The sequence below is a fragment of the Castor canadensis genome, chromosome 11, assembly GCF_047511655.1.
Source record: "Castor canadensis chromosome 11, mCasCan1.hap1v2, whole genome shotgun sequence".
NCBI lineage: Eukaryota > Metazoa > Chordata > Mammalia > Rodentia > Castoridae > Castor > Castor canadensis.
This window is the reverse complement of record NC_133396.1, coordinates 82,123,606-82,147,261: the sequence shown is the minus strand read 5'-3', so window position 1 is coordinate 82,147,261 and position 23,656 is coordinate 82,123,606. Positions and strand designations below refer to the sequence as shown.

Here is a 23,656-nt window from a genome sequence, read left to right as displayed (position 1 = left end):
TGTGGAAGATTCTAACACTTCAGCAGCTGTGCCTCCCCACTCTGCAATCAAACTCTCGGGCATTTCCCCTTGGTGCTATCTTCTTCACTTGCTCCCCTAAAACTCATACAGCTCTAGGGATCAGTCTCTGGGGCTGGCTGATGTGAACTGCTCATGTGACCCTTATACCCATCTTAGATTTACTAATAAGTTTTTGAAATTTACAAAGTGTTTTGTTGGTTATAGAATCACACAGAGGAACACAAATTATCCATAATTCCATAATCATTACATTGGATAAATATTCTTCTAGGTTCCCTGCCCCCCGACCTATACACATGTATGCACTCACAAACATGTACTAGAAAATAGTTTATTACACTAAATGAAGATTACAGTGTGCACATCTTGCTTTTATAACCTGCTTTATGGCTTAATAATATATTGTGAGCAGTATCTTATGTCATCAAGTATTATTTTATCATATGATTCTTAATAACTGCAAAAATCTCATTCTATACCCATGTTATAATGTGTTCTCTTAGAACCATACAAATAAATTATAGTATTTAAATATTCAAGTTAGCAATACAATGGCATATCTTACAAAGCATCTTTATGTACAGTCTGGTGATCTCACAAGGACAAATTCCTAGAATGAGAATTTTTAACGCATAGGCTATGAACACATTTATGATTTTTGATAAGCATCGTCCAGTCTCCCTCAGGTAAGTCCATACTATATCTTTGTTAGTAGTGAACAAAATTGTCCACATTGTTGCCAGCTCTGGGTCTTTTAATTAGTAAGAACATCTCTTAACCAATTCTATTAATTATGTTATGTTTCAAACATTTAGTATAGGAAACAATTAGGACACAACCATCTATACACTTGTAAAATTAAATGAATAATAACATCTGCCTCGTCGACTTCATGTCGTCCCCATTTTTAAAGAAGTAAAATGTTACAGATGCATTTTGCACCCTCATTCCTTAGTCTTTGCTCCAGAAGTCATCACTTCTCTGAAACTGGTATTTCATGATTGTGTGCATTTTTGTAACTTTACTGCATATGTATTAATAAAAATATGTATGTGAGTTTTTTGTGCGTTTTAAAGTTTTATATAAATGATACATGGAATGTGTCTTTTTTGCAGCAAAGTGAACATTTGTTTTAAAAGATTTACCAGTTTTATTGCATGCACACTTAGTTCATGATTTTACTTTTTGCATAAAAATAAACTGGAATGCATCATAGGCTCTTAATTCACTCCCTCCCCTCCAGTGGAGGCTAGGTTGTTCCATTGTTTAAAGCTGTTACAGGTAATGTTAAAACGATAATCCTTGTCCACGTCTCCTTGGGCACATATGAGAGATTGTTTCTAAATCAATCTAAATTGTAAAAGGGGAAGTGCCAAGTTTTGGAATACACATTTCCAAGTGTATTCCCACATTGCTTTCCAGAGTGAAACTTGAGATGGTCATAATTATTAAAGTTTGCCAACCTGATGGGTGTGAATTAATTACTTATTTTAAAATCCAATAAGTAATTAATTGCATTTTCTCTGATTATTGATAAAATTTAGCATTAAATATGTTTATTGGCTATTTGGATTTGCTCTTAAGTGAATGTGGGTTCATATTCTTTGCTCATATTTTTATGAGGTACTGTATGCTTTTCTTATGATTTGTGAGAATTCTTATATATATAATCAAGATATGATTTGTAGGTTGTAAATATCTCCTCCACATGACTTGTCTTTTCTATTTTGTTTATGGTGCTTTTTGTCACACAGCGTTGTTAATTTTGGTGAAGTAAAATTTATCTGCTTTTGCCTTTATAAGTTTTATTCATCTTGTCTCATTTAAAAATTCCTTCTACAAATTGAGATAAAAAAGAAGTCATTTACATTTTTTAGCTAAAAGTTTTTACAGTTTTTCTTATCACATTTTCTCTTTTATCCTGTCTGGAATTAATTCTTGTGTGTAGTGTGAGGTAAACTCTTTACTTTTCTCTTCACTGACCCAACACCATTTAGAGATGAAGCAATTCTTTTCCGTGGCTGGGCATTTTATTTTGTTCCCTTCAGCCCATGGCTTACTAATTTAGTTCCTCTATATTAGAGCAAATTTTCTCTTCAAACCCATGTCAAATTGGTCTTGATGATTGGACTTTTATTTGTCTTTTGACTTTTACAATCATTTTGTCACAGTTCATTCAAAAATAGATTAGTTTTTATAAGGATTATTGATTAATTTGGGGAAGGATTGCCATCTCTAAGCTATTTAGTTTCTATATCATGAGTATGCTATGTGCTTAGATCTTCCTATGGTTAGGCCTTTCTTAAAGTTCCTCGAGTGTTTAAAAACCTTCCCCATATCCTTATTAGATTTTGTTCTAGGTACCATAAGATTTTGCCACTATTGCATAGATGTCTTAATAAGTGTGTTCTATGATTCTTTGTTGTAGGTATATCAGAACTTGCATTTTTACACTGATTTTATATATTCATCATCCTTTTAGAACTTTCTTATTTCTTTGAATGGCTTTCTTTTTTGGTAACCGCTCACATTTTGTATGTAGACAGCATCAACTGTAAATAACAACTTTTTATTACTATATAATCCATATGCCTTATTTTCCTTTTTCTTTTTAATTTTTTTATTCATTTATTCACATGTGCATACATTGTTTGGGTCATTGTTCTGCCCTGCCTCCCACCTCCTTGCTCTTCCCCTCACCTCCCCTCGCTTCCAGGCAGAACCTGTTCTGCCCTTATCTCTAATTTTGTTAAGAGAAGACATAAGCAATAAAAAGACAGACACAGCGTATTTGTTAGTTGAGATAAGGATAGCTATGCATAGAGAGTCCTAGTGTTGCTTCCATGTCCAAATGTGTTACAACCCAAGTTGACTCATCTCTACCTGACCTTTTTACTAGTTCCTGATCCCCTTCCCATAGTGACCTCTGTCGCTTTAATGTTTCTATATTAGCTCCTCTGCAGTGGGGACATTGAACACTTTCATGTTTTGGGTTTCCTACCTATCCCCATACCTCCCGTATGTGCTGTCTCCTTATCATGTGACCCAAGTCCTACACCATTGCAGTATTTGCCCTAGATTTAAAGTCTGCATATGAGGGAGAACATACGATTTTTGGTCTTCTGAGCCTGGCTAACCTCACTCAGAATGATGTTCTCCAGTTCCATCCATTTACTTGCTAATGATAAGATTTCATTCTTCTTCATGGCTGAGTAAAATTCCATTGTGTACAAATACCACATTTTCTTATTCCATTCGTCAGTAGTGGGGCACTGGCTGTTTCCATAACTTGGCTATTGTGAATACAGTTGCAATAAACATGGGTGTGCAGGTGCCTCTGGAGTAACCTGAGTCGCATTCCTTTGGGTATATCCCCAGGAATGGGATTGCTGGATCATATGATAGATCTATGTTTAGTTTTTTAACAAGCCTCCATATTTTTTTCTGGAGTGGTTGTACTACTTTGCATTCCCACCAGCAGGGTACAAGGGTTCCTTTTCCCCCACATCCTCGCCAATACCTGTTGGTGGTGTTTTTGATGATGGCTATTCAAAAAGGGGTGAGGTGGAATCTTAGTGTGGTTTTCATTTGTATTTCATTTATGGCTAGAGATGGTGAGCATTTCTTCATGTGTTTTTTGGCCATTTGAACTTCTTTTGAGAAAGTTCTGTTTAGTTCAGTTGCCCATTTCTTTATTGGTTCATTGATTTTGGGAGAGTTTAGTTTTTTAAGTTCCCTGTATATTCTGGTTATCAATCCTTTGTCTGATGTATAGCTGGCAAATATTTTCTCCCATTCTGTGGATGGTGTCTTCAGTTTAGAGACCATTTCTTTTGTTGTGCAGAAGCTTTTTAATTTTATGTAGTCCCACTTGTCAATCCTTTCTCTTAGTTGCTGGGCTGCTGGGGTTCTATTGAGGAAGTCATTCCCTATACCTATTACTTCCAGAGTATTCCCTGCTCTTTCCTGCACTAACTTCAGAGTTTCAGGTCTGATATTAAGGTCCTTGATCCATTTTGAGTTGATACTAATACAGGGTGATAAACATGGATCTAGTTTCAGTTTTTTGCAGACAGATAACCACTAATCCCAGCAACATTTGTTGAAGTCAATCAGAAATCCAGGAAATCATCACAGACTACTTTGAAAAATTTATTAGATTTAGTAGGTCTTTTTTCCATTGTATATTTTTGACTCCTTTGTCAAAAAAAAAAAGGTGGACATAGCTGTGTGGATTCATATCTGGGTCCTGTATTCTGTCCCACTGGTCTTCATGCTGTTTATTCCTCACCACTGCAGAGCCTTCCAGCAATGGGTGCCCAGGGTCTGAGCCCTGTAGTCTGCTGCCTTTGCTCCTTCCCCATTTCAGGCAGTGGTCTATCACCCGCCTGCCATTTGTTTACTGATGGTTCGTGGGGGTTCAGCTCCTTGCCCTTCCACCCTTCTCTGGCACACTTTCAGCCACACCTGCCCCCTCCGCTGTGCACTAGTTTTCTGCTAGTTCTGTTGTTTATTCAGTTTTTGTGTGTATGTGTGTGGGGGGAGGGAGATCAGTCTGTCCAGGGGGGTTGTGCTGGTTTATCCCAGGGGTGGCTGAGTGATACCATGTGATGCTTGGCTCTCACCTGTTTGGTCTGTCAAAGGTCTCCCAAGCACTTTTGGAGCCGGTGGTGGTGGGGGCAGTGGTGTGGGGGTGGCAGCCCACCTGTTCTTTCAGTGTATGGTGGTGTGGAGAAGCCTTCCAGGGGCTAGGGGTTTGGGTGCCAGAGTTTCAGCTTTCCCTGGTGCTTCACAGCCAAGTGTGGCTCCAGCATCGCAGCAAGGTCCCTAATTCACGGAGCTCATGCTGTCTGTGTCTGTGTCCCCTTCGCCATTTTGGATCTCCAAATCCTCCTTTTTCTTTACATATTACAATGACAAGTATTTCAAGTTCAAAATTGAATAAAATAGTTCAAGTGGGTATCCCAGACTGAATCCGAACTTCAAATATATGTCTTGATTTCAAGTCTGTGTTCCTTTTGAACACCTTTCCTCTGACCATTGGCATTGTCCAATAATTGTGTTCCATTTTTTTTGTGGGTGTGTATTCAAAAATTGTGCCTTATATAAGAGACACTTAAAATTATACTCATATTCACCAATATCTTTTTCTTATCATGCCATTTTCTTCCATGCCATTCTTTCCTTCTTCTTAGATTTCCTTCTTGATGAGTACCCTATACCTATATAATAAATACCCTATATTTATTTCACCTGAGCTTAAGTGATAAACTCTTCTTTATTTTTTTCTACAAAAGTCTTTATTTGAACTCAGATTTGAGTAATAGTTTAGCTGAGTATTTTCAACACTTGAAGATATTATTTCATTACTTTCTGACCTCTATTATAATTGATCGATTAGTTGCTTTTTCTTATAGGTAATCTATGAATCTATCTTTTTCTCAGGATGCTTTTAAGATTTTTATCTTCATGCTTTTGTATCTTTTGATATTTCACTAGAATGTGCATAAGTTGGATTTATTTTTATTCATCCTACTTAGAATTCATTGAAATTTTTGAATATGGGGATCTATATTTTTCAATAATTCTGGGAAATTTGTCCTGTAGTTCTTCAAATATTGTCTCTCTCCATTCCCTCTTTCTAGAACTTCCATTAGATATATTTTAGATCTTTTTATATCATCTTTCATATCTCTTAACTGTAATCATGTATTTCTTTGTCTCCTTGGGTTATGTATTGGGAAGTTTCCTCATCTGTGTCTTCCTGTTTAGTGATACTCTCCTTACCTGTGTCTAATCTCAAAGTCAACCTATCTATTACCTTTAATTTCAATGATTCTATGTTTTTGTTACAAGAAATTCTATTTGATACTCTTTCAAATCTGTTATTTTTAATTGCATTCTATTGTCTTCTTTCTTGAAATTCTTTTATCTAATTAGTTCATATTCTGGGACTCTAATCTTCATGATCATTGTCAACTAACCTTTCCTGATGATACATTATTTCCTTGCATGATTTTAAAGTTTTGATTGCTAGCTCATGTCTAGTGGGGCTTGTTTTTTTCCTATGGAAACACAGAATATTCTGGGTTGAGAGAGTAACCCCATAAAGTGGGTTTGTTTGGTTCTCTTTTTTAATCCAGGAATGTTATATATTTTGGCCCAAGAGTTCCTGAACATTACTAAACATGTAGTATAAATTAATGCCATAAATCCAGATAACATGCAATATTGGGTTTTGATTTATCAGGATTTTGTTTTTCTCAGAGGTAGAAACTTCTTTATAATCTCTTCTTGTCATGGAGATGATTTTTATGTTGTTTACTACTTAACTGAAGGTATATTTCTATTAGTGTCCCAGCTTAGTGTAGTCTTGGTTTCAATCTCTTTTTACACATGCCCTTTCACCGTATCGCTTGCCCTTGAGTGGGCATTAAAAATCACCCATTAAACCCTCTTTTTTATCAGGACTAATCATTGTCCATGGGACAACTGTAGTTTGAATTCATATACTTACTCTTTTGCTTTTCTTTTCCTTTCTGGAATTTTCTTTTGTATCTTGCAAGTTCAGTACTATCTCTTTTTAAATACAATCTTGCACTTTCTTTAGTTTTTCTAGAAATATGCAACAAAAAGTTTTTCTTGTTTTGCTCTGTTGCTAGTATTGAATCCTTAAATGACTTTTACAAACAGAATAAAATAGGAAAGCAGTATACAAACAGAATAAAATAGGAAAGCAGTAAGTATTTCCTAGGACACACACACATACATACATACATACATACATACATACATACAGGCCTCTAAGACTGTGATGTCCCTAATGAAGAGTTTAGTAAGCATACCAGATGGAATATAGGAAAGATTTAAGGAAGGAAGGTGGGAAGAAGTACATTAGAGGGCAATTACTTTCTTCCCCCTCAGTTGGTACATGTGTGCTTAACTAATGGAAATTCAGTTGGAAAAGTGATTAATGGTAAGCCCTTCTAGCAGATCCCCAAAAATATCTTTTGAGATTAAGTCACAAAAACTAACTGGTTGAGTTTTTTTAGGAGATGAAAGAACAGAATCAAGAAGCAAGAGAAGGTTCTCAAATTTTAATGCAGGCAAATTCTAGAAGCAAAGTGGGAGCCACAAAGGGTGTTGGTGATAGGAGATGCTGAAGGACTCCAGCTTTAAAAAAATAAGGGAAAGCAGAAAGAAGTACAAACAGGGGGTGAGGGTACACAGAGTTGAGCTGAAAACATGAGTGAGGAGTTTTCACTGCAGATGAAGCTGGTTTGAGGGAGAAATCTATCCTTGGGACCTTGGAATCACATTTCTTAGTATTCAGAGTATCAGAAGAAATTCTACTTGCCTGAGATCCAGTTGCTAATCCCTAAGATGATAATGTTGGGTTGTGGTTACTGTTTTCTTTTCAGCCTGAGTCCTCCCTTCGGTTTCTGCTGAGGATATGCCTCTGTTATTTTGAGGTATAGAACCCCTGTCAGGGCTGTGAGACCATCAGAAAACCAGAAGTACAGGTATGAGTTCACTCAAACCTCCAAAGGCTGTGCATTATCAAATATAAGGGAGGGAGTGAAAGGTGTGCATGATACAGCAACTGCATTCCACTGAGAGATACTGCATCCTTTGTTATGATGCCAATTGTATGACCCTGAGAAATTCATCTAATCAATGGTCTCAACTGGGGCTAACTTTGTACTCCAGGGGATGTTTGGTAACATTTTGAAACATTTTTTGATGGTCACAACTGAGGAGGGTACATCTGGTATCTAGTAGTTAAGAGGCTGGAAATGCTGCATAATGTCCTCCAATGTGTTGGGCAACCCACATGACAAAGAGTTTCCAACTCACAAATGTGGATAGTGTTGAGGTGGAAAAAGGCTGTTCTATGTGTATTTCTCACCTATCAAGTGGAGGGATTAGAAGAGGAGGTTGATATGTATGTCTACATTAGAAAGGCTTTATATTCAAATCGACTGCCCATCTAACTCAGATTACTGCAACCCACATAATGTCTACAGAAACACCAATAAAATGAAATAAGGTGAAAACATTCCCACCTTTTCTACCAAAGAATAAAATCTTATTCTCAAGCTACTATGAGCTTGGCAGGTTCAGTGACCACTGTACCTGCCTCCACACATTGTGTCATTCATATTTGTCATGTTATATTTTCAAGTTGCACTTGTGCCCATGAGGTAGGAATTGAGGACGATCTTCCATGAGCTGAACAAATTGTCTCCAGATCAGTTTTATCACTTCTAACTTCTCCCATAGCACCTTCTCAATATGGTACAGATCCAAGAGGCCATGTTCTGCTTGGTTTTGTTTGCTGTTCCATTCATTTAATCAAGCATTCAGTCACACATTCAATAAGCATATAAACATGAATGACATGAGGCAGGATATGGGGAATACAAGAATGAGTAAGTCAAGCCTCTTGCAGGGTAATGAGGGAAAGGAGATGGGTATAACATAGTATCTAGGGCAGGATGTCATAAAGTGCCAGAGGTACTCAGAACTGAGAGGTCACTTTGTCATATGATCACAAAATGCTTCATAGATGAGAGAGCATATGAACTGGGCTTTTAAGCATAAATAGCTTTTTGATTGGTGGTCATAGATGTAGGGAGAAGGAATGGAAAAAGAAAATGAGAAATGATACCCAAGAGGAAATTCTCAAGCTGTATTTGGTGAACAGTCCTGTTTCATTGGAGCAATAGTAGCAGATATTGCTGGGAGTAAAATAGGGCCAGGATTGGATGACATTTAAGTTTGCTTTCAATCCTGAAATTATAATGATTCCACAGATATCTTTGATAGGCACTAGAAAACTCATTTATTCATTCAACAAGAAACAAATTTACTTAATGATTTTTTTTTAACCCAGGGGGGATACAACACTAAACAAGCTCTTGAATTTTATTGCACTGTGGGTGGGGAGAGGACCAGAGTTGAGCTAAGCAGTGAATTGTGTAGAACCTGGAAGAGGAAGATGAGTTAGGAGGCTCTTCCCATCTCCTCAGCTGAAGGCATAAAGTTCTGAGTAGAGGGAGATGGTGCAAATAGAAAAGAAAGGAAGACAGTGAAAGTGGTATGACAGGACTTGGGGAATGGTTGGTGTGGAAAGTGGAGTCAAAGATGCACCCAAGGTTTCATGTGCTGGTTAGGGGAAGATTGTAATGCTGCAAACAGAATTATAAGGAGCTGGTTTCAAGTGAAAGATAATGAGTTTGTTTTTAAAACAGTTGATTCATGATGCCGTCAGGGCTTCCACGTGGAGGAGCCCATTTGAGCAATTGTAAATGGTATGAGACTTCAAAAAAGAACAGGGCCAAAGGTAAAGTTTTGGGAGTCTTCCAGATACTAGCTTTAGTTGGAGTTACCAGGATCAATGAGATCATGGCAGGAGTGTGTACCTAGTGAGGAAGGTAGGAAGGAGGATCTGCGGGCTGTGCACATTTAAGAGGTCGAAGAGGAGTGAAGAAGATGAAGGGGCAGTTAGGGAGGTGGGAGGGGAACGTGTGTTTGGAAATGCTCCTGGAAGAAGCAGGGAGGTGATTGTATGTGTGCCGTGCATGCCTTGGTAGCCTTCAGGGAGACAGCCTTGGATTTACAAAAATCTTTTGAATGTTTAGCTGTAAAAGTGTTGAGACTACCTGATTGATCCAGTTATCACTTCTTAGTGCTTCAGCTGGAGGATGAAGAGGGAGGGGAGGGCTCTCTCAAGAGGCATCCTTTCTCTGTGCTAAGAGTTTTAAAATGATGATTGAATAAGAAGGCTGCTTGCCTTATTTTATAATAGGCTCCTGGATTACTGTGGCCACAATAGGACAATAGAAGCCAACACTTTGCCTTGAAAGATATACCACCAAGGGGAAGATATTGGGGACAGTCTGTGATTTTGTTTGTGCCATGCTGTTCCGTGTAGTCTGGATGGTTGAGCGGCTGTGTGGAGATTTGTAGTTCACACAAAACCAAGTTTCCAGGTAAAAGGACTTTTAATCTTTTCTCTTTTGTCCATGGCTTGGAGGAGACTCTGTGTCCACTGCTTGACCTTTGTTGACTCCTGAGCGACCCCAAGATCTCCTCCTGGCCATTGAAACCATTATTATATAGCCTTGCTCGTTCAGCTTGTCTCTTGAAGTAAGATTGCCTTAGTTCATTCTTGCCACTATAACAAAATACCTTACATTGGGTAACTTATAAGCAGAATAAATTGATTTCTTATAGTTATGGAGGCTAGAAAGTTCAAGATTAATGCACTGGAAGGTTCAATGAGGATTTCATTACTGCTTCTAAGATAGCACCCTGAACTGTGCTTCCTCAGGATGGGATGAATGAACACTGTGTCCTAACATGGCCAGTGCCCTTCAGCCTTTTTATGAGGCACTAATTCCAGCCATGATATTAACTTTTATGGCCAAATCACAACTTTAAAGTCCCAGTTCTTTATACTGTTGCATTGGGATTTAAGTTTCAGTATGACACAGAGATTCACATCATAGCACAGGTGTAATTGTAAGATGTGGTCTCTGCCATGAGGCAGGTCCAGAGTCCAAGTCTAGCTCTGTGTGATACTGTTTTAGAGACTTAGATTCTTTCATACTTAGTTGTCTCATCTAAGAAATGGTTGATACTCAGCATACCTACCTCGCAGGATGTTTATAGACACCAAAGAAGATAAACACAACGTTCTGTCCTCCACAAATGTTATTGTTGTTGGTTTCAATATTTTTCTTTGATTTGATGACTTAATTCTCTTGAAATGTTTTCAGAATTCTTCCCTATTTCCCCAATGTTTTTTACTTAAGAAAAAAAAAGATTCTTAATTTCAAGAAAATTATAAATGACCACTCCTTAGTTCCTACCTACATCCCTGGACAGTTGAAGGTCTTGAATGCTTTGACTATACTGTTATAATTCCCTGTTGGGAGTAAGGAGTGGTCTTTTGACATCACCTATAATATCTGGTGTCTGTCCCTGCAAATATAACAATAATACTACCCATAGTAGTTCAGCTCCTCTCCTCCCAAGTTTACAGAGTGTTTTCATCCACATTGTATCACAATTTCAACATCGTTCTGTGAGCTGGGTCTTTCACACCTAGTGCGCTGGTGACCATCTTCAGTTTTTAGACGTGTGTGTGTGTGTGTGTGTGTGTGTGTGTGTGTGTGCATGTAAGTACTTGAAGGATTGCTTCTTTTCTTTTAACACAAAAAGCTGAAGTTTCAAAGCAGGTGGGGTGTGGGTTAAACACCGTTCTAAATGGCAGGCCTGCTGTTCGTGGGGAGGGAGAGTGGCCTGAAAGTTTAAAAATAACCTGAACATTATAGACTCCTGTGAATTCTACAGCCCAGAGCACTGTGAGTCTGTGGGTGTTTTACCTGCTGGAGTGCAGGCAGGAAAACAAGTTGAGAGGCAGGAGGATTTAAATTTGCCAAATCCTTTTGTGGCATGTGTTGTCAGCAGAAGTATTCATGAAGAAAGCCTGAAGTCATTTGTGATGGTCACGATCGATGTTCCTTAATGATAGGAGCCCTTGGATTTGCTGAAAACAGAGCACTGTATGACAGTGGAGTCTACCATGTGATAGACCCTTGTTTTCTGCTACTGAACAACTGTCCCTTTCTTTTCCTGCCTTCCTTCTCTTACCCCTCCTGAGTTAGGCTGCTTGCTTTTCCAGATAGGGCTCTACCAGGGAACTCAGGGGCATTTAGGATGGATCTGGTCATTTATCGACAAACAAGTCAATGGTGTGTGTGTACGGTTATGCTCATCAGAAGTCAGTTGTGGATTTGAGACGATCTGAAGAGTTGGAACAACTTTTGAACTAGGCCTCAGGTCTCCTTGGCATCACTCTGGGATGTTGTACTGTGAAACTGCAGCAGTGGGTTGGGCTAATCACAGCAGCATCTGTTGTCACATTTGGCTTACCAACAGATCTCTGAGATTTATAGAGCAGGTGTGACTGTTGCCGTTTTTGCCCGTGGGCTTTATAAACCCAACCAGTGCTGGGGTGCAAGTTTCCTGAGATTTCCTATACCCCATTGACTCATTTATTCTGAGGACTCTCGGCACCATCTAGAAAGTCTGGCTGTCTTCTTGCCCCATGGAACTGTAGGATCATCATGAGGTAAAGTGACTGGCTCAAATGTCTATTGATGATATCAGGCCTTACAGGGGTTAAGATAATGAGTTTTAGAGTCAGGTAGATCTAGAGTTGATGCTGCTGTGTCACCAGCCACATATCTGACCCTAAGGGAAGTTATTTAGTCTCTTCTAGTCTTGCATTTCTTATCCATAAAATAGGGATTATAATAGTACCTACCATATAGAATTATTCTGTGAAATAGCACAGTGCCTGGCATATAATATTTAATATTTATTACAATCTTATAAACTTCATTGCCTACACTTTGTAATTATTCTTTCCTTTATTAATTGCAAAATTGTATGTACTTTTTAGTACATATTAATTGTACAAAATAATGAGTTTCATTATGACACTTTCATGTATGCATATAATATAATTATTCTTTACTTTTTTCAATCATGTCCATTTTCTCCTTGTTTTTTAAATTTCTGGAATTTGCCATATGAAATTGTGACTTAGTAGAGAATAGGAATTATTCAAGCAAAAGGAAAATAGTATAATAGGAAACTGAATTATTATATTAATACTCAACTACATCTGGCGGATTTATTTTGAAGAATTTTACCAAGAGATGAAATGGTCATGTGAAAATAAAACAAGTTTCTGAGGGAAAAGGATGTATTGTGGGTGCATCTGTGTGTGTGTGCTCAAGGGATTGACTTGGCAGGGGTCTTAGAGTGAAACATTTCAGAAATTACCTTTTGATTGAGAATTATATTTCTACCTTTTCCCATTTTTAGATAGCACATTGGTAATATTTAGAAATCTTTAAGAACACTTGTTATTCTTCACATTTGAATGTACCATATCAACCCTGTCTAAAAGCTCCCAACAGCATAGGAAGATTACTTGAATGTTGTACACTTGACTGGCAGACCTGAGATCAGAGTTGGATCTAGGGTGTGTCTCTGCATGTAGATGCACTTGTGTGTGTGAGTGTGTGTGTGTGTGTGTGTGAGCGAGAGAGAGAGAGAGAGAGAGAGAGAGAGAGAGAGAGAGCTCGTGTATGCTTGTGTGTGCATGTATATAAGTCTGTGTATCTTTTTCTCCTGTAATTCTTCATTAGGGAAAGAGGTATGATGATGGGATTTGTCATTTTTTGCAGGGAGAAAAGATAGAACCAATTAAGACTGTTAGTGATTTGTTTTGAAGCAGAGCTTTATTTTTCTGTTTCATTTTCTATGGAAAGTGATCTGAAAATATTCTTTATGTGGGGATCTGATGTCTTCTTTTAATAGCAGATCCTCTAAGTCTGATTTCAACCCTGTTTTTAAGAGCAGGAGATACTCCTCCTAGGAGAATGAATTCCATAACTTAATGGTTGATGAGAGTGTGGTTGTGATGGTGCTGAAAAAACTACTCTGAGTTGGACAAGAAAGGTAAACATCCCTTCTTGATATAAAGGGGAAGATGACCACTTCACTCAGAAGGAACACCCAGAAGGAATAGATGGGAACATCTGGTTACTCAGGGCAGAAGCCTGAAGTGTTAGGGTAAGGAAGCTCCTCTGACAGGGTTCCAAATACCTGATTGATGCTGAAGAATCAGGCAACAATCTTGTTCACCAAAAATTGCAGCATGAGATTCATTCATTCACTTGACTATGTACTTAGCTAAGGCCTGCTGTGAGGATAATAGAATGCAGGCACCCTAAGTAATAAGATGAAGGGGAAAATATGTCCTCCAGTTCTGAGGAGCTTATGCCATAGTTGAGACAAGGCATACATAACTGAAAAATTAAATAGGAATGTAATAATGAAGTTACACCCATGACAGTGATAACATTGCATAATCAAAGCACTAAATGAATGGCACAGAAGTTCTATGAGTTTTCCAGATGGAGAGATCATAGAGTTGGAGAGATTATGGAGGGCTTCATATTAGAGGTAGAACTGAACTTGAAGGATTCCTAGGAGCTGTAGAAGTAGGAAAGAGGAAGGACATTCCGAGGTCAGTGTGAAACAGGTAGTATGAACAAGAGCTTTGAGGTAGGAGTGGGTATGACGTGTTTGTTATAACCGCGTTAATGTCATCGTACATGGAGCTATGGTGTTGGAAGGGTCAGTTGAATTCAGGTTTCAATTCAAGACCAGAAGTCTTGAATTGTCAGGCTAAGGAGTTTGGTTATTTTACAGGTAGCATGGAGCTTTTGTAGTTAAAGTAAGTAACCAGGAGAATGATGTCTCATGGATGGAAACTATAATTTCAGGAAGGAGAACTTGCTTTGAAGGAATTTCATGAATTCATTTAAACACATGGAGTTTGTGGTGATGAGGAGTTGCCAATTGTTTCATTAGATATTTAGATCTGGAAATGAGGTGAAAGGTGAGGATTAGGGGCTAGATATGGGAGTTCAAGGGATAGGTGAAACTGTCAGTAAAGATATGACTTTGGAGGGAAAGAAACCAGAGAGGAAGATAAAGGGATTGAAGACCCATGGGCTGCTCCCACAGTAAGGTGAGAATAGTAAGAAGAATCAGAGAAGGAAATAGTGACAAAGTGGGTAACTGAGATGCTAACACAGGGGCTACTGAGAAGGAGGAGAAGTCAATAGTGCCAAATGCTGCAGAGGGGTCAAGGAAAAGGCAGGTAAAACAAGGACCATCAGGAGGTCAGTGAAGGTCTTACTGTAGGTTCTGGGGAATGGAAGGGGTAGAGTCAGCAAATGGCTTGTCCAGGTGTACATTTCAAAACTGGCCTTGAGTCCATATCATATGAGAAAGCCTTAATCATCTGATTATTTTATACAATGTGGGTGTAACCAGCTGCTCAGTGTAGGAGAGAGTGGGAGAGAGAGGGTGTGGTGATGGACAGGTGGTGGCTTAATTTGTTGCTGGTTCCCACCCAGAAGGCTCAGGGAGAGGCAAGATTGCTGGGTGTGGTGGAACGTGGTTCTCTTCGCTGGACCTTCAGGGTTCTTATAGGCTTTGCTTCTTCAGTGGTGAGCTCCTTTCTCTGCTCTTGAGGCATTATCTTTAAGAGAGACATGTGTGATGGGGGGGAGGGATAAAGCAAGAGAAACGTGCCCTTCTCCTAGGCAGTGCCTATTTTGCTCTAGCCCCTGACACGTGGAAGGTACTCTTTGTATTTTTACTGAATGAATGAATGAATCAGCCAGGGCCCACCCAGGCTGAGCGAACTTTGCAGCGTGTAGGCTGTGTTGTTTTCTGAGTCAAGAGGCCACGGGGGTGGATAGATTGGGCGGCTTCCGTCAGTTGTTCTCACTCTCCGCTCACCCTCATCAGTCAGAACTGGAGCTCTGCGGAGTCTCCTGCTGCACTTGGCCTTGGCAGGGCAGCAAGGGTGGACCCTGAGGGAGGAAAGGAAGGTGGGCAGTGATGGAGAAGGGATCCTTTGCTTCCAGAGGTCCTGAATTTCTGCATTGGCTCTCCCAATAAGGGTTAATATCTATTAGGTTAAACATGTTTGGCATTTCTCCAGGCTGAAAAATCACCTCATTTTATGGAAAAGCAAGGACTGAAGTAGCAAGCTACCATCTCTGTGATCCTAGACTCAAAGGAAGTAAAAGTGCTGGTTGCTTAATCAATCATACCCCCAAGCGTACAAACTCATGTTACCTGGCTGTCACTCCACACCTCCAGTGCCATGATAGCTTTCAAACAGATCTCATGGATTCTTCCCTTTTCTGGCTGCCCCCAGCTTGAGGGGATGTCTCTCTTCTTATTTCTTTCCAAGTGCTTTCTTATCGTGCACTCCACTTTCTGCTTGTATCAGAGCCTTTGTGGGTATGTCTTCCCTTCTCATATTTGTTAAGTGAGTTTATGAATTAATGAATAAGTGAACAAAATATAGGGCTCTCTCTCGGTTACCACAGCCTTTGGGTTCCCCAGACTTTGGGCTCTAATATTTTTGTTTTCTCCCCCCCTCTTTTCCTCCATTCTTCTTTTTTGGCCATGTCGTAGGCATTACATGTTTCTGCTCCTCCATCCACTCCCCACACACCAAAGCCATCCTAGGGCTGCTCTCTGTGCTTTCAAAAACAGAAAACCATCAGATATGCAGTGTTCGCTGGTCATCGCTACTGTGTCTGAAATGTATGTTATAAGCACTTACTGTGTACCAGGTACTGTTTTATGAACGTTATACGTATTAACTGACAATCTTTCATAACAGCCCAACAGAGAAGGGTGGTATGCATTTTTAGATATTTAGCCCTCTGAGAGACTCTAACTCAAGGTCATGCCTTATCTCTGTAAGGCCTGAGATCATATTTATGACCTGATTCTTAAGCAAGGAAAACTTTACTTTGACATGCTGTATGTTAATAGTGGCCACACATTGTAAAGAATCCTGGCTTTATAATCAGGAGATCTGACTCTGCTATTTCCTAGTTCTGTGTCCCTGGACAAGTCTCTGATCCCCAGATAACAGAATGTACCTCACAGCCCTGCAACAAGGATGCTATAAGATACCATTAGCACAACTGGCACCTGGAGATGTTGAGTTGTCACCAAGTGATTTCAAAAATACTTTTTTTTTTGGCAAGATTTGTGACTGTTCTGTTAACTGGTACGGTATTTGAGCTGAGGGGTTTCACAGGCATGGGTTTGAGAGATGCTGGTTCTAGAACTGGACATTACATAAGGATGTGAAGTTACATTTTCCTTCAAGTAAGGGCTGTGTGGTGTTGTGAAAGCCAGCAGCCTCCCAAGATGTCTGCATCGCCATCCTGCTCTCCTGCTCTGCTATGCATTTGCACATGGTTTCCTGCCAACTTTTTTCTTAAGAACCCACTCCCAAATCCTCTCTGCATTATGTTCCTTAGAGTACTGCTTTGCATAAGAGTCTCTTTCTTGGAAAAGCTCAACAGGGGAAAAATAGAACAAAAGGGGCTCTGATAGTTTAAGCATAAACTATCTGAATGTAAATGGCAGGGTAGGGCCAGATTAAAAAGCAGGTGTGGTGGGTCAGGCACATTCCTTTTGGATGAAGCCCAGATTTGCAGATTCCTCTGTGATTAGCTAAAATCTTCTATGAAGATGTCCCAAGGCCTGTCAGGTCTGGAAAGAGCTTTATGAATGGGGAATAGGCTCACTGATTCTCCAACCACCACTAATATCTATACTTTTAGTACAAGCTCCCATGGCCTGCCTGATCTGGGGACACTATGATCACCTTGTTTCCTTCCTTTTCCAGAGGATACTGAAGGACTGCCTATTAGTCTCCATCACTCTTGCTTGCATCTGGGATGGTTCACTGGAGTATGGGGCTACAGGATAAAGACTCTGAAATTTAATAATCAGCATGGGGATCAATCATCTAGGAAACTTTTTTCTCTTGCTTCCTGCGTTCCTCTTGGGTTCCTACTTTTTAGGTCATTGCCCTGCAGCAGAACATGTAGAGTGTTGCTGCCACCTGTTACCTTCTGTGTGTGTGTGTGTGTGTGTGTGTGTGTCTGTTATGCTCAGTGTGGGGGGCTGAACTTTCCAGGGACTGTGAGATGGGATGTTTGCATTGCGATAAAATTTAGGGCTTGGCTCTACAGAGGAATAGAGGGTTGGTGACAAGAGGTCCACTGTTAGGAAGGCCTGGGCTCTGAAGCATGGTGCCCAGGTGCTGGGCTGCGAAGTACCTGTGCTCACAGTGATGTCTCACAAGTGACCAGTAGATGGTGCTCTGACAACAGGAAAATACTGCTACTGTCCCTGTGAGTCAGGAAAGGGATTCTCCCATGCTCTGGTTTCTAGTCAGAGTTCCGACCAGTTGCTGATTTTTCTACACTTGCACTTTTGGGTCTCTAACGGGACAGTGGAACCAGGGGCACTGGGAGAAAATGCTCACAGACTCCCTTATGAGAGTATTATGGTAAAGATCTGATCTCTCCGAGGGCAGTAAATGTGTCTCCTATTAAGCACCATCCTAGCATGGTTCCAAGAGCAAATGGCCACTGATCAAATTCAGTTTGAGGATGATACACATAGCATTTCCATAGGTGCAGCATCATTGTAGAATTTCTTCTGTCAATGATGTGCATTAGAATCATATAGTGTGAGTAGTAGAAGTACAAATTCTGCCTCTTATCAGACTTGAGTAAATGACTTCACTTTTCTGAAACTCAGGGTCATAACACGTGTTGCTAGGCTGATCTAAGAGGTCTGCAGTGAGGGAAAGCTATAGGTTTTACACAAACTGTTAACTCTTGGTCAGATATAAGATTGCTTAACTATTAAAATCATAGGTATCTGGCAGCTGAGAGAATGGGGCATTAGAAGAGCAGGAAACAAATACAGGTATTTATAGATGTCAAAGCAAAAACTTGTGGGTAACCTGTTGTGGATGAAAATGACAGTATGCCTTCCTACCAGCATTGCTGCCCTCAGGCCAAATGCCTTCCCAAAGCCATTGAGAACATCATGTTTGCCCCTATTCTCTTGGACTTCACCCTCCAAGAATCCCCCTTTTAGCTCTTCTGCACAGGTGCTCCTGCTCTGCAGTGCACTCTGCATTATCCTTCCATGCACTATTGACGTTACCTCCTCTGAAGGCAGGAAGGCAGGTCTCAGCTGCGGTGGGTCGTCACATCTCCATGTATATCTGTTCTTGATTATTCTAGGTCTCTGAAGAATTATAGCAGCCACAGAGAACACAGGACATGGAAGAGGGAAGAAAGGGAACTAGTACTGCATCTCTGCTTTGTGGGTGACATTAAAGGGACAAGTCCGGGGTCCCTAGTTTTCCAAGAACCACTTCTGGGAGGTAAAAAGCTGGTGAAGCCTGCTTACCCTGAACATTAACTAACTGGAGTTTACAGGGTACTGGGAAAGCCACTTGTGACTGGTTTTAAGGGACTGGTTAATGGGACTTCATGGTCATAGTCTCCTACCCCTTCACTCTGACTAGGTATTAAGAAAAAAGACGACCCTCCAAGTAAGGTAGGAGGAAGGACAGAGAAAGTCAGTAAAGTGAAATTGAAATAGCAATTAGAGCTGTCTCCCCTTGAATAGTGATTTGGCTTGAAATGGGCTAAATCAAAAGGTCAACATGCTATCCCCAAGGATAGCAGTGCTTGCTGGGAGTGGACACACTGAGACCATTCCTTTGGGTTTTCAGTACTCCAAGCACTTTCCTTCTCGTGAATTCTCATGCACACACACTCACACTCACATACACTCTCACACAACAGACATGAGTCAGTGCTCACATGGCCTTGCCCACACAGACATATACACATAGGAACACACAGGCCTTGCACTCAGATGTCACCAATTAATCTCACACAGACACTGCCTTTCACACACATGAAGCCACACTCACCCATGATTTCCAACCTCTGGGTTTTGGTCAGTTTGTATCTGGCCTCAGCCACTCCTCCACCCTTTCCCTTCCATTGCTCAGGTGGAGAGGATTTGGACAGCACTGTGTGTTCAGACCGAGGAAGGAAAAGGTAGAGGACAGTGTGCCCCAGCTAGTGTGGACATGGGAGGTGACAGCTGGTCTGTGTCCTCAGTTCAAACTACTGCGTTGCTGGTGGGTGAAGACTGGGTTGCTACCCACAGGGGTTCTTTCTGTCTGGGGCTTGTAGTCTGCCCTTCCTACCTTTGCAGCTCAGGCACTAATTCTGATTTTTTTTCTTCAAAGGGGTAGGTTTGAGAAAGTCAGTGGGGCTTACTTGGGAGTAAAAGATGGGGGCAGAGGATCCTTCTGTTAGGATTTGGGAAGGGCCTAGAATAGCTGGACCATCTTTCAGGTGGTGAGGCACAGGGTCCTGCTAGGGTCCAACCTAGGAGGCCTCCCTGGATGGTTCCATTAGAGAAGGGCAGAAGCTCACTTCCGAGCGGAGCCCCCAGAAGCCTCCCACGGGGCCTGCAAGGTGTTAAATGGGAAGATCTGGAAAGGGTGCTGTCTTCTGCATGGAAATCTGGGGTGGAGCCTGGGAAGTCCCGAGCAGAGGCAAAGCTAGGTTTGCTAGGGGGCCGGGAACTGTCCCAGACAGTGAATGGGGCACAGCACTGGAGAATACTGCGCAGACCCGAGGCAATTGTGCGTGCGCGCCCCACTCCATGTCCCCGCTCTCTTGCAGACTTCGCTGAGCCGCCAGCTGCGCCCGCCTCTGCCCAGCAATACTCGGGGTGGGGGCGGTAAGGGCGACTCTTCCTGGTACCTTCGCAGAGGTAACCAAATCAATAAGGCAAACCAGCCTCACCACCAAGGACCTTCATCCTTCTGGCTGCATCCCGCCCCTCCCCCGCGTGCCCCCGCGCTCCGGAGCCGCCTTACTGCGCCTCTGCGCTCGCTCCTTCTCGCCCTGCTTGCTTCTCCTCCCTCCCCACCCCGTTTCTCGTCTTCTAGGCTGGGCGCAGCCGGGCGGGCTGGGTGGAAGAGGGACAGCGGGTCGATAGTGAGGAAGTTCAGTCCTTGGACAAGTCCGGGGCTGGGCCACCGCTAGGCTGCCTGCAACCTGTTCCTCCCTCTCCCAAGTGCTCGCTCGCCTGCCCGCTCCTCGCTCACTCGCTCGCTCGCGCTCCCGCCCTCTCCCGGCGCAGCCGCGGATCGCTGTTGCATGCTGATCCGGGGAGGCGACGGCGGCGACCACACGCGCTCCGGGCGGATGCTGGCACTCAGGCTTTGCTGCTCCATGGATGCTACTCAACTTCTACCCTAAACGCAGGAGCTGCGAAGTCATTTGTCCTTCTCCGGCTGGATCGACTTCTTATTTTGATATTTGGGGCGTTGCGGTTTGCGCAGGAACCTCAGTACTGCTCTCTCCCTTCCTTCCCTCCCTCTCCAACCTTTGGATGCGTCTGTGCTGGCAGATTTAAAGACCCAAGTCTTGGCCGTGGAATTTCTTAGCTGGACTTGTAGGGGCTGGTGTTATAAAACATGTCATCGTGACCGGCCCTCGTCTTTTTAATATTATTTCAAAGTTCTTTTGTTTTCATTACCCCCTCCCTTTCACCCCTCCCCCCCAACCAATAAATCACCAAACTGTTACCTAGCGGGCCGGTGCCTGCCTCTCTCCCTGAACTAGGTGGTGTGGTGCGTCTGCCAGAAGAGGAGCTATGTTTGAAGAGCAGCCTACCCCACCCCTCTCCTCTCCGGTCCCTGGACACCACCACACACTGGCATTTTGAAGAAAAAAAAATTGCATCCAGAAACTGAGCACCCCAAAGCCCAACCCCCCTTTTTTTTCTTTCTTGAGGAATGGAGCTCCGCAGAGCTTGTATTTAGATTCAACAGTTCAGAGCGGCGGGGCTGCAGCCGCCGCCTCTCCGAAGAGCTCGCGGGGCTCCCCAGAGGCAGTGGTCCCCGCGCCTGTCTGGATGCGGCTCTGAGTCTCCGTGTGTCTTTCTGCTTGTTGCTGTGTGCGGTTGTTCGGCGATCACCTTCTGTGTCTTCTGTCTGTTTGAACTTCAGGATGGCTCGCTTCGGGGAGGCGGTGGTCGGCAGGCCCGGGTCGGGCGATGGAGACTCGGACCAGAGCAGGAACCGGCAAGGAACCCCAGTGCCGGCCTCAGGGCCGGCGGCTGCCTACAAGCAGTCGAAAGCGCAGAGGGCGCGGACTATGGCTTTGTACAACCCCATTCCTGTCCGGCAGAACTGTTTCACCGTCAACAGATCCCTGTTCATCTTCGGAGAAGATAACATTGTCAGAAAATACGCCAAGAAACTCATCGATTGGCCATATCCTTTCTTGTCCACCATAATCCCCCTGTCCCTTTATGCATTTCTCGGGGTGCGGGGGACACCTAGCATGGAATTTATTCCCCACCCCTTCCTGGTGCCAGTTTGCCCCTTTGCTGAAGTGCACCCTACTTACTGGCATTGAAGGGGCAAGCTTGGTGCATGGAGACCTGTTTGGACACTAGTGTTTTTCAAGGTAAGACATTTGGTTTTTTTATTTTTCCTATGTAGAAATCTCTAGTGTCCCTGGGTGTGTGGTGGTGCAGTGCCTACCCCTTTCTGGTTGGGCTTTGTCTGATTCCCAGCCATCCTCCACCCCCAGTCCTTTCACAAGCTGCACTTCACATAGATTGGGTTGCCCCTAATCTCAGGGCTTTCTTTCATAATCAGTTCTCTCCTTTTCTGCCTTTAAGACAGCCCCCATTCCTCTGCACTGTCTACCAGGAAGGAAGTGGAAGCTCCATGAGGGGTTTGATGAGTTCATAAGCCTCCAAGGGCACTGACCAGAACCATGTATACAAACAGGCAAATGAATACATGAAACAGACTTTGGGCTAGGGACTCAACTAACTCTGGGGACTAAGTTGAAGTTCCACTGAAAGTGGAGTGAGTGTGTCTGCCCAAACAGACAAAGTTAGAGTTCTCTTTTCAGCCAAGGAATAGAGCCCATCTTTTCCTTGGTCCTGGGTTGGGTACTCCTGCTTCATGGTATTTGGCTCAGCTGGTTGCTCACTCCATACCCTGGATCAGGAATATCTGCTGGGCCCAAATTCATCCGCTGAGGGCCAGGGGTGTGAGAATAACCTGTCTCTGGCTCCAGAGGATTGCTCTTTCACCTAGGAAATCTCTGTTGGGGGTGGTGTCAGGCATGCCATGGAAGGAGCATCTTTGCAGGTTTAATTAAGTGTACCAAATGCAGGCTGCTGATTAGGCATCTCCCTGCCTTGCTCTTCACTAAGAATTTGGATGCTTGGCAAAGCCATTAGGAGTTGGGGGTGTAGGGTGTTGAAGGGGATTAGTAGGAGGCAATTTAAGGATGTACTGTTAAATATGGGGTGGGCTTGGAGACAAGGACTTTGATGCTTGTGGAGGGACATTACTTGGGAAGGATGCACCTGCATGGGAGGCTCCTCCTCTTCTCTCCACTCCCTCCTTCCCACTCCCATCCTCTAGGTGTGCAGCAGTGAGACAGCTGGAGCTATGGGGTGTCTAGTATAGGTCAGGCACGCAGCTCACTTCCTCCACGGCCTGGACATCTCCCTGCTACCCCCACCTCAGTTTCTGGCCTTCCCTTGTTCCTCCCTAGTTCCCCGCTTTAGTAGCTCTGCGATTGGCTGGTGCGTGGTGCTTCTAGGCAGCACCCCTCATTAGAAAGGAAGGAGCATCTCTAAGCAGATATTCTTCCTGCTGCTGTTAACATCCTCCCACAACCACCCCTAACTGGGCTTCTCCCCTTCTCCCCTTCTCCTCATCCCTGTACTCCTCTTCCCAGCCCACCCCCACAAAGTGATCCTGGTGGCACTGTGCCTGAGTTGAACGTATCTAGGTGGGGGGCTTGGGGCGGGGGAGGGGTCGGGTCCCTGCAGGCACGCCTGCCTATGAGCTGCACAAAGCGGACAGATCTCATTGTGTTGTGCTGCGGCTGGCAGCAAATAACTCCTCTGGGCACGACTCTACTGTTTTCCCAGCTGCAGCCCCCTTGCCCGCCTTCTCCAATTCTCTAAAATTTCCCACCCACCAGGTGCCACTTTGCCGTGCCCCTCTTAGGGCGTGTTTATTCAGACAGCCCCCCCCCTCCGGTTTCTTGCGATAGACAAAGCCGCCTAGCGT

At 42.7% G+C, this 23,656-nt stretch overlaps 1 protein-coding gene across 11 annotated transcripts in view; it reads left to right on the top strand.

The window, feature by feature from the left end:
- The window catches only part of Cacna1e (calcium voltage-gated channel subunit alpha1 E), a 477,885-nt gene that overhangs the window by 139,458 nt on the left and 314,771 nt on the right, over window positions 1-23,656 (top strand). For 10 of the 11 annotated variants that reach the window (XM_074047300.1, XM_074047306.1, XM_074047299.1 and 7 more), the window contains exon 3: window positions 21,560-21,826. In XM_074047300.1, coding sequence (XP_073903401.1) covers window positions 21,560-21,826 — 267 coding nt within the window. Of the gene's footprint in view, window positions 1-20,298; window positions 20,317-21,559; window positions 21,827-23,656 lie in introns of those variants that run through there. The other variant, XM_074047304.1, reaches the window with a different exon arrangement.